The sequence below is a fragment of the Gobio gobio genome (genome assembly GCF_949357685.1).
Source record: "Gobio gobio genome assembly, chromosome: 10".
Classification (NCBI taxonomy): domain Eukaryota; kingdom Metazoa; phylum Chordata; class Actinopteri; order Cypriniformes; family Gobionidae; genus Gobio; species Gobio gobio.
In genome coordinates, this window is record NC_137116.1 from 35,667,551 (window position 1) to 35,678,266 (window position 10,716).

Genomic DNA, 10,716 nt, shown 5'->3' on the forward strand with positions numbered 1-10,716 from the left:
CGACAGCCCTGAAGAAGAGGAAGCTCTTCACATGTTTGAAAAAACAACTCAGTTCAAAAACGGGCGATATGAAGTTGAGCTGCCATGGCGACCTGACAAACCAGAACTCCCAGATAACTACAGAATCGCAGAGAAAAGATTTGAAGGACTCAAAAGAAAGTTGCAGTCAGATGTAGTGCTGTATCACAGATATAATGAAGTTGTGAAAGATTACCTTGAGCAGGGCATCGTCGAAGACGTGGTGGAGGACAGGTCATCCCCAACCGCTGTGAAGTACTACATGCCTCATCATGCTGTTCTCTGTGAAGACAAGGTAACAACAAAGCTCAGAGTGGTGTTTGACGCCTCATCACATGACACTGGCTCTCCATCACTAAATGACTGTTTACTAACTGGCCCTAACCTGAATCCAGATCTGCTCAGCATACTAATCAAATTCAGACTGAATGAGATTGCTTTTACTGCGGACATCAAGAAGGCTTTCTTGCAGATTTCTCTCGCTGAGAAGGACAGAGATGCTGTGCGGTTCCTCTGGCTCACTGCACCACCCCATGAAGATGCAGGCGATAAGCAGCGTGTGCTACGGATGACGAGAGTGGTGTTCGGAGTGTCCCCCAGCCCATTCCTCCTAGCAGCTACAGTGAGAAAGCATCTAAAGGGATATGAAGCCCAACTTCCTGAGGTAGTGAAGACAATAAAAGAATCACTTTATGTTGATGACTTCATCTCATGTGCAAGTAATGTTGAAAATGCTTTCAACATAATGTCCAGTGCAAAAGAGATTATGTCTGCAGCTGGCATGGACCTTTGCAAGTGGACAACCAACTGTGCTGGATTGAAGGAGAAATGGAAGACAACGATGAGTGAACTTGCAGAGGAGACAGAAATGCATGGATCTGTGCTGAAGGTACTAGGCTTGGTATGGAGAACTAAAACAGATGATTTCGTCTTTGATCTGACTGCATTGCTGGATGCTGTAGCTAAAAGACAGAATACTAAAAGAAGTGTTCTAGGCTTGCTGCGATAGTCGGTGTTGACGGTGATACCGGTGTTCAGCCACAACACCGGTTACGTCACTTGCCCACCGCGACACCGCGCCCCACCGTCGTTTTGATTTTTATAGTAATAAAAAATAATTTAATTATGTTAGAGAACAAACACTACAATTAAAAACTGAACAAAAAATTAATTAAAAAACTGAGCGCGGTTGAATTAAAAAACTGAGCGCGGCTGTCTATTCGTGTCAGATCAGCTCCAGGAGTCCAATTTCATTTATCACGTGACAAGAGGAAGGCGAACTTACTGACAAGAAGAGTGAGCTGTGACACGATGGAAGATTTAGTTTCTAAAAGAAATGCAAAAGCACCTGTTTGGCAATATTTTGGATTCAAACCAAATGCAAACAGGGAACCTGAAAACGTTAATGAGGCAATCTGCAAACTTTGCCTGACGAAGGTGGCAGCATCCGGAGGAAACACATCTAATTTATACACACACCTTCAAGCGCACCACAAGAATGAGGCTGCCAAAATGGGCCCTGTGGCAAAAAATCGACCGCAGAATCCAGACGCACAGGTACAGCCATCAATTAGTGATGCATTTGCGCGATGCACAAAATATAAGAGGGACAGTGTGAGGTGGAACAAATGCACTGATGCAGTGACCAAATACATCTGCAAAGAAATGGTGTCTTTCTACACGGTCGAAAAACAATCTTTCAAAGACCTCATTGCCACTCTCGACAGCCAGTATGAATTGCCTGGCCGTTCATATTTCTCAAAAACAGCTGTCCCACGCGCCTACAACCGTGTCCGGAGTGAGCTGCAACGGAATATTTCAACAGTTGAGCATTTTGCACTCACAACAGACATGTGGTCGAGCACAAGAATGACACCTTACATGTCACTTACTTTCCATTTTATTGACACGGAATGGTCACTGGTGTCAAAATGCCTACAGACAAGTTTTTTGCCAGAGGACCACACTGCTGCTAACCTGGCCGATGCTTTGCAGGAGGCTCTGAATGACTGGGGATTAGAAGAAAATAAAGTGTCTTGTCTCACAACTGACAGCGGAACCAACATTAAGGCGGCAGTTCGTAATTTAGGCTGGCCATGGTTAAGCTGCTTTGGGCACAACCTGAACTTAGCTGTGTCCAACACCATTGAGAAGACGGAGAAAGCCTGCACAGACCGTGCCCTAGCAGTTTGTCGCACAATAAACGGCATGTTCTCTCACAGCTGGAAAAGGAGAAGGGAGCTGCAGAAAGCTCAAGTCGAGCTTGGCCTCCCAGAGCACTCGCTTGTGACTGTAAGTTTATTATTATATCTTCAAAAAAATCCTATAGTAGACTAAACAACCTAATAAAACCATACAGTTAATGCAATTTATAAAACATGAAAAGCTGGTGTAGGCTACTTAGTTTAAGTTAGGTTTAAGGTAGATATTTTTTCGTTCTGAGACATTTAAATGATTTAAAATAATTTATAATAAATCCTAAATGTTTGAAGCATTTTTACTTCGATGTATGAATAAGTATTTTAGGCTACAATTAATGCCACATCCGTTGCATTTGTTATTATTATCATTGGTGGTAATAATAATAATAATAATGTATTTATTTTCTCCCATGAGGACTGTGCAACTCGCTGGGGCTCCAAGCAGAAAATGATTGAGAGGGTGCTAGAGCAGAGGACAGCCATCAATCGAGTTCTTGCTGATGACCGTAAAGCCAATGTGAGCATCACATGGCAAGACGAGGATGTGTTGCAGTCGGTGAACAAAGCGTTAAAGCCAGTGGGCGAGTTCACCGACATTCTGTCCGGCGAGAATTACGTAACCGCTTCATCTCTACTCCCTGTGCTGCATCTTATTAAAGAAGACAAATTGGCCCCATCGGATGAGGATGGTCAACTGACAGCCAACCTGAAAGCTGGCATCATATCGATTTTAGATGTGAAATATGAAGCTCTGCCAGAAGCAAGCCGGGAACTTATGCGCAAGGCAACATTCCTGGACCCGCGCTACCGAGGTGACTACGACCCTAATATTGAGGAGACCAAGAGGATGATAGAGGAAGAAGCGGTCATCATCAGTAGGAGAGCGCAGTCAGCGCACCCCATGAGAGAAGAGGGAGAAGACAATGAAGAGGAAGCCGCAGCCGAGCCGCAGCCCAAAAGAAAAAAAACATTAGCAAGTTTATTAAAAAGAAAAGCATGCGCTGGGACAGCTGCATTGACAATTCCAGAAAAGGTGGTGAGGGAAATCGCCATCTATGCTCAGGAGTCCCCCATTAACACAGAGCAGGATCCTCTCGCCTGGTGGAAAGAGAATCAAGATAGGCTTCCTCTGTTGGCAAAGGTAGCCAAAAAATATCTTTGCGTGTGTGCAACCAGCTGCGCATCCGAGAGGGTGTTCAGCACGATGGGAAACATAGTCACCCCCACAAGATCTCTTCTTAAACCACAGATGGTGAACATGTTGGGTTTCCTAGCAAAGAACATTTAGGCGTTGTCTCCACCGTCTCCGCAACAGCCAATTTAGAGTTTTAATTTTCCTTTTGTTTTAATTTTGAAAAGCCAGTGTGGACTTTTGCCGTTTATCTAAGGTGATTTTGGAAGGTGTTTTTTTCATGTTAATTTATTATTTATTTGGTACCACAGTGTTTGATAATTTTTATTTAAACTTTGTGTAGGCCTAATTTATTTGGTGTAGGCTATGCCGTCCCTCCAATCTTATTCGTTTGGCTAATAAACAAATTATAAATAATATTATGTTTCTTATTTATTTGCTGCCACATTGTTTCCTGATTTTCAGTTTTAAGTTTTAAAACTTTTTTGTAAGTTATTTGTTATTTTATACTAGGCCTATTGCATTGTGTATTCTTATTCATTTTGTTAATAAAAGTTCTGCGTTTAATAGAAGCGAGTTCGTTTTTGTGTTTTTCATTGTATCTACCATTCAAGCAATTGGCGGCGAATTGCCGCTAATACTAAAGTGAAAGTAAAACGTAGCCTACAGGCATTTATAAGCGCATTATATAATATAATTATATAGAATTCTATTATTCATAAACAATTTATATAATTCATTGTGTATTCTTATTCGTTTTGTTAACAAAAGTTATCTTTTAGAAGTGTGTTTGTTTTAGTGTTTTTCATTGAACCCATCACATTTGGCGCCTTGCCGTTAATACTAAAGTGAAAGTAAAACGTACGGGCATTTACAACCGCATTAAATAATTATATAGAATATAACAGAATATGCCCCCCCCCCCCCCCCCCCCCCGACACCGGTAATACCGGTGTTATCACACGTCGATTAACCGGTGGGAAAATTCCGTCACCGTCACAACCCTAAAGTGTTCTAAAGCTCTCTGCTCGCATATTCGACCCAATAGGCTTTCTTACCCCATTCACTGTGCGTGTGAAATGCCTTTTCCAAGAGATGTGGATACGAGGCCTTGGATGGGACGAGGAGCTGCCCACAGATCTTGCACAAGAATGGCAAGGATGGTGTTCAGAACTTCCACAGATCCACCACCTAATCATTCCTCATTGGTATGGAATAAAATCTGAGCACAGACACGATGCACAACAACTTCACGTGTTTTGTGATGCAAGCGAGAAAGCTTATAGTACTGTCGCCTACTTGCTGCGAGTAGCTGACGATGGAGCGAAGAGCACGTGCCTTGTCGCTTCAAAGTCCAGGGTAGCCCCCCTGAAGAAGATATCACTGCCTCGTCTTGAGCTGAGGGGAGCAGTGATTGGAGCAAGACTAGGAAACAGTCTGTTAAAGCCGCTGAATATGGAGATCCATAATGTTCACATGTGGACGGATTCGATGATTGTGCTGCAGTGGATTCGCAGTCCAGCTTACAAATGGAAACAGTTTGTGTCAAACCGAGTGTCTGAAATCCAGTCTTTAACCAACCCTGCAAAGTGGTATCACTGTAAAGGCAAGTTCAATCCTGCAGACCTCCCCACCAGAGGTCAGACTGTAGCTAACTTGAAGGAAAGTGAACTGTGGTGGAAAGGACCTTCATTTCTGACTGCACCGAATCTGCTGGAAGAGAGTGATGAAGCTCAAAGCGACGAAGATGTGACTAGTGAGCTCAAACAAGGTCAGCAGATAACCATGCAAATCAGTAGCAACAGTGACCAAAGGGGGATGGAACATGTGCTGGATCTACTGAAGTACAGCAAGCTGAAAACAGTGTTGCGAGTCACTGCTTGGATCAAACGGTTTTTGCACAATGCAAGTTCAAGCTCTAAGAGACGAGGTGAGTTGACTGCTGAGGAAATGTTTGAGGCTGAGACGTACTGGATAAAAGTGACACAAGATGGCAGTTTTGGACATGAGATTAATTTGCTGAAGGCTGGTAAGCCCCTGAACTCAGATTCAAAAATCAGAGACCTAAAACCTTTCCTTGATGAAGATGAATTGCTCTGTGTTGGAGGCAGACTGCAACAGTCAGATTTTAGTTACAGAGAAAAACATCCATGGATTCTGCCCAACAAAGACAGATATTGTGAGCTGCTGGTTCAGCACAACCATGAATTTATCATGCATTCTGGTCTGAGAGACACACTAGTACAAATCAGAAGCAAATACTGGATTTTGAGAGGCAGACAAATTGCGAAAAGTATTCTGTCTAAATGTACTGTGTGCAAAAGATTTAAAGCAAAGCCCGCACAACAGGACACTGCTCCATTACCGCGAGACAGAATAACTGAGACCCCTCCATTTGAGGTTACTGGCATAGACTTTGCAGGTCCACTGTATGCAAAGAATGAGATTGTGCTATGCAAGGCTTATGTTGCTCTGTTCACGTGTGCCGTCACTAGAGCGGTTCATTTGGAGCTGGTTTCTAGTCAGTCAACTGAAAGTTTCCTGTTAGCACTCAAGCGATTTGTTTCCAGAAGAGGGCTGTGTAAAATCATCTATTCAGACAATGCCAAAACTTTTAAGAGAGCAAACCAAGACCTTCGTGAGCTGTGGAAATCCATCAAAGATCCACAAATTCTGGAATACTTCTCGGGGAAAGGCATCACTTGGCGCTTCATTGTAGAACGAGAAGCCTGGTGGGGTGGATTTTGGGAGAGGCTTGTAAGGTCTGTGAAAACGAGCCTGAGGAAGGTGCTAGGAAGAGCATCGCTCACCTTTGAAGAAATGTCTACGCTCCTTGCCGAAGTAGAGGCCACACTAAATTCCAGACCCCTTACTTTTGTCCACAATGAGCTTGACGAGCCACAGCCACTAACACCTGCACACTTCTTGGTTGGTGACCGACTCACTTCACTTCCTCCAAAACCATTTCCTGCAGACTACGATCGTCCCACTGTGAGTAAGGAGGATTTGACAAGAAGGTGGAGATACAGGAACCGACTCATGACCAACCTGTGGAATCGCTGGAGAAAGGACTATCTACTGGACCTGAAATCCGCACATTCTTGTAAAACACAGAAACCTACTGAGTTGAAGATGGGTGACATTGTTCTCATCTGAGATGCCAACACACCGAGACAAACCTGGAAATTAGGAAAAATTGAACAGCTGTTTCCAGGCCGAGATGGCAAAGTTAGATCCTGTGCTGTTTGCACATCCACAGGGACTGTGTTGAAGAGACCCATTCAGTTGCTTTATGCATTAGAGATTTGATGCATTAGAAAGTTGATGAACAGTTGTTCATGGGGGGAGGTTGTTGTGAATTAATTAGAGTAATAATATTATTGTTTAATTAATTGTTTTCAATAATAACAGAAACAGTTTAGATTGCTATTTATTAGGTTGTTCAGCTTTAAGAAAAGTCTACCCATAATGCTTAGTGTAGAGCTAGAGCGCGCAGAAGCGAAGAAGAGAGATATGAGACTGATTCAATGTGTGTGCGCTGCAACAGCTTGTAATCCTGTAAAGAAATTTCAGTAAACAGTTCGTTTTATTTTAATTCAAGTCGTCAGTGGTCATTATTGCTTTGCTAAGAAGAAAAGACACGACAATGATATCACACTGACTGTGTGTTCAGAACAAGTGTTCAATGGATTAAAATAATGTACTATTATATCACAATGACTGTGTGTTCAGAACAAGTGTTCAATGGATTCAAATAATGTACTATGATATCACAATGACTGTGTTCAGAACAAGTGTTCAATGGATTCAAAAAATTTACTATGATATCACAATGACTGTGTGTTCAGAACAAGTGTTCAATGGATTCAAATAATGTACTATCATATCACAATGACTGTGTTCAGAACAAGTGTTCAATGGATTCAAATAATGCACTATGATATCACACACTGAATGTGTGTTCAGAACAAGTGTTCAATGGATTAAAATCACACTGTCTTTGTGTTCAGAACAAGTGTTAAATGGATTCAAATAGTGTACTATGATATCACAATGACTGTGTGTTCAGAACAAGTATTAAATGGATTCAAATAATGTACTATGATATCACAATGACTTTGTGTTCAGAACAAGTGTTCAATGGATTCAAATAATGTACTATGATATCACAATAACTGTGTGTTCAGAACAAGTGTTGAATGGATTCAAATAATGTACTATGATATCACACTGACTGTGTGTTCAGAACAAGTGTTGAACGGATTCAAATAATGCACTATGACATCACAATGACTGTGTGTTCAGAACAAGTGTTCAATGGATTCAAATAATGTACTATGATATCACAATGACTTTGTTCAGAACAGGTGTTCAATGGATTCAAATAATGTACTATGATATCACACACTGAATGTGTGTTCAGAACAAGTGTTTAATGGATTCAAATAATGTACTATGATATCACAATGACTGTGTGTTCAGAACAAGTGTACAATGGATTCAAATAATGTAGTATGACATCACAATGACTGTGTTCAGAACAGGTGTTCAATGGATTCAAATAATGTACTATGATATCACACTGACTGTGTGTTCAGAACAAGTGTTAAATTGATTCAAATAATGTACTATGATATCACACTGACTGTGTGTTCAGAACAAGTGTTAAATGGATTCAAATAATGTGTGTGTTCAGAACAAGTGTTCAATGGATTCAAATAATGTACTATTATATCACACTGACTGTGTGTTCAGAACAAGTGTTCAATGGATTCAAATAATGTACTATGATATCACACTGACTGTGTGTTCAGAACAAGTGTTCAATAGATTCAAACAATGTACTATGATATCACACTGAATGTGTGTTCAGAACAAGTGTTAAATTGATTAAAATAATATATTATGATATCACACTGTCTTTGTGTTCAGAACATGTGTTCAATGGATTCAAATAATGTACTATTATATCACACTGTGTGTTCAGAACAAGTGTTAAATGGATTCAAATAATGTACTATTATATCACACTGTCTGTGTGTTCAGAACAAGTGTTCAATGGATTCAAATAATGTACTATGATATCACACTGAATGTGTGTTCAGAACAACTGTTCAATGGATTCAAATAATGTACTATGATATCACAATGACTGTGTTCAGAACAACTGTTCAATGGATTCAAATAATGTACTATGATATCACACTGACTGTGGATTCAGAACAATTGTTCAATGGATTCAAATAATGCACTATGATATCACAATGACTGTGTTCAGAACAACTGTTCAATGGATTCAAATAATGTACTATGATATCACAATGACTGTGTTCAGAACAACTGTTCAATGGATTCAAATAATGTACTATGATATCACACTGACTGTGGATTCAGAACAAGTGTTCAATGGATTCAAATAATGCACTATGATAGCACACTGTATGTGTACAGAACAAGTGTTAAATGGATTCAAATAATGTACTATGATATCACAATGACTGTGTGTTCAGAACAACTGTTCAATGGATTCAAATAATGTACTATCATATCACACTGACTGTGTGTTCAGAACAAGTGTTAAATGGATTCAAATAATGTTGCCTATATTAGTCATTTAGTAGACAGTTTTATCCAAATTGATTTACAAATGAGAGCAATAGAAGCAACTAGAACAGTCAAGGGCAACAAAGTGTTAATATGTGTTAAATGTAATAAATGTTGCGAAATAATTGCCTAATAGAGTATTAACACTACTTTAATGCTGCAAGGATATATTCTCGTCTGAGCTGCCCTGCCTGCGGTCTGTCACCGTCACCGCTCATCAATATCAACATTTTTGAGATGACCAATCAAATTAAAGTATGCAGGCTTTATATGCAGAAGCTGCTGTGCGAGTAACACGCTTCAGTAAACGGTGCGAGATGCAAGTAGCCAAACTAAACATTTCATATTTGACAGCTGTTTTAATATATAAAATGTTAAACAATGAAAAGAATATCAACCAGAGCTCAGCTTTAGGAGGGGAAGAGACAGGGCAAGAGAAGGAGACAAAAAGAAAGAGTGATGTAAATGAGGAGGCTTATGAGAAAATGTTGAAAAAAGGAGAGAGGAGGAATGACAGATAATCTACTGCGCACTAACATATAGAAGTATATACTTATATTATAGAAGTATCGGATCGGGACTAGGTATCGGTAGATACTCAAAATCAAATGACTCGGACTCGAGGGCAAAAAAAACCTGATCGGCACATCCCTAGTTTGTACTGAACATCAACATGTCTTTGATTGAACTGTAGGCAGCTGATAATCAGAATCAGAACAACAGGAAAGATAATAAATAAGCAATTCAATAAAGAAGTTGTTACAACTTACATTTTATACATAATCTATACATAATTTTGCTTAGTTGGTACTCTAAAAAAAAGGTTCTATATGGCACCAAAAATGGTTCTTGGCTCGTAATCATAGGGGAACCTTTTTTAGTGCTATATAGCACCAATTTTGAAGAACCGCTGAAGAACCACTGAAGCACCAAAATTGGTGCTATATAGCACTAAAAAAGGTTCCCCTATGATTACGAGCCATATTTTTGGTGCCATATAGAACCTTTTTTTTGTACTTTCTCTATTTTTGCTTTGGAAACAGCCAAAGTTGGTCATGAGCTGGTTTAAGCTGGTTCTGAGCTGGAGCTAGTTTCTTAGGACCAGCACTTGACCATCTTAAACCAGCTCATGACCAGCTAAGGACCCGCATAAACCAGCTCAAACCAGCTGCCATGCTTCAAAACATACCTAACCAGCATAAAAAAATCGCCTTTAAAGTTGTCCAAATGAAGTCCTTAGCAAGGCATATTACTAATAATAATACTTTTTAAAATATATTTACGGGAGGAAATTAACTAAATATCTTCATGGAACATGATCTTTACTTAATGATTTTTGGCATAAAAGAAAAATGGATCATTTTGACCGATACAAAGTACTGTTTGCTATTGCCACAAATATACCTGTGTGACTTAATACTGGTATTATGGTCCAGGGTCACATATAAGGCTTTTACTTTTAAATGAATCATTTTTTCTCATGAATGGTGTTTTCCCTCTTTTGTCCACAAAGAGGCAGCAGCCTCAGCTTTATTAGGAGATTTGTTGACAACCATAAGAACAATGACCTGGTATAACCTCATCATCCTGCTGCCCAGTTTTATTCAGGGTGGAGGTCATATATTGGCTAGTGTTCCAGAGATATTTAGGTATTGCTTTGTCTCTGTCTTCTCTTTGTCACGACTCCCTGCAGCCCTGCTCTCTTCCTCTGTTTAATTAAAGTGAAAGCCAGCCTATGCTTTCGGCATTTTGCAGAGGTAA

At 40.1% G+C, this 10,716-nt stretch overlaps 1 protein-coding gene across 1 annotated transcript; it reads left to right on the forward strand.

Annotated features, from left to right (window-relative positions):
• Positions 1-1,329: 1,329 nt before the first annotated feature.
• Positions 1,330-3,507, forward strand: LOC307132159 (E3 SUMO-protein ligase ZBED1-like; the record flags this gene model as incomplete). The annotated part of the gene is made up of 2 exons (XM_079826326.1): positions 1,330-2,310; positions 2,635-3,507. 2 exons carry the CDS (start codon positions 1,330-1,332, stop codon positions 3,505-3,507), a joined length of 1,854 nt encoding a protein of 617 aa, XP_079682452.1.
• Positions 3,508-10,716: the final 7,209 nt, after the last annotated feature.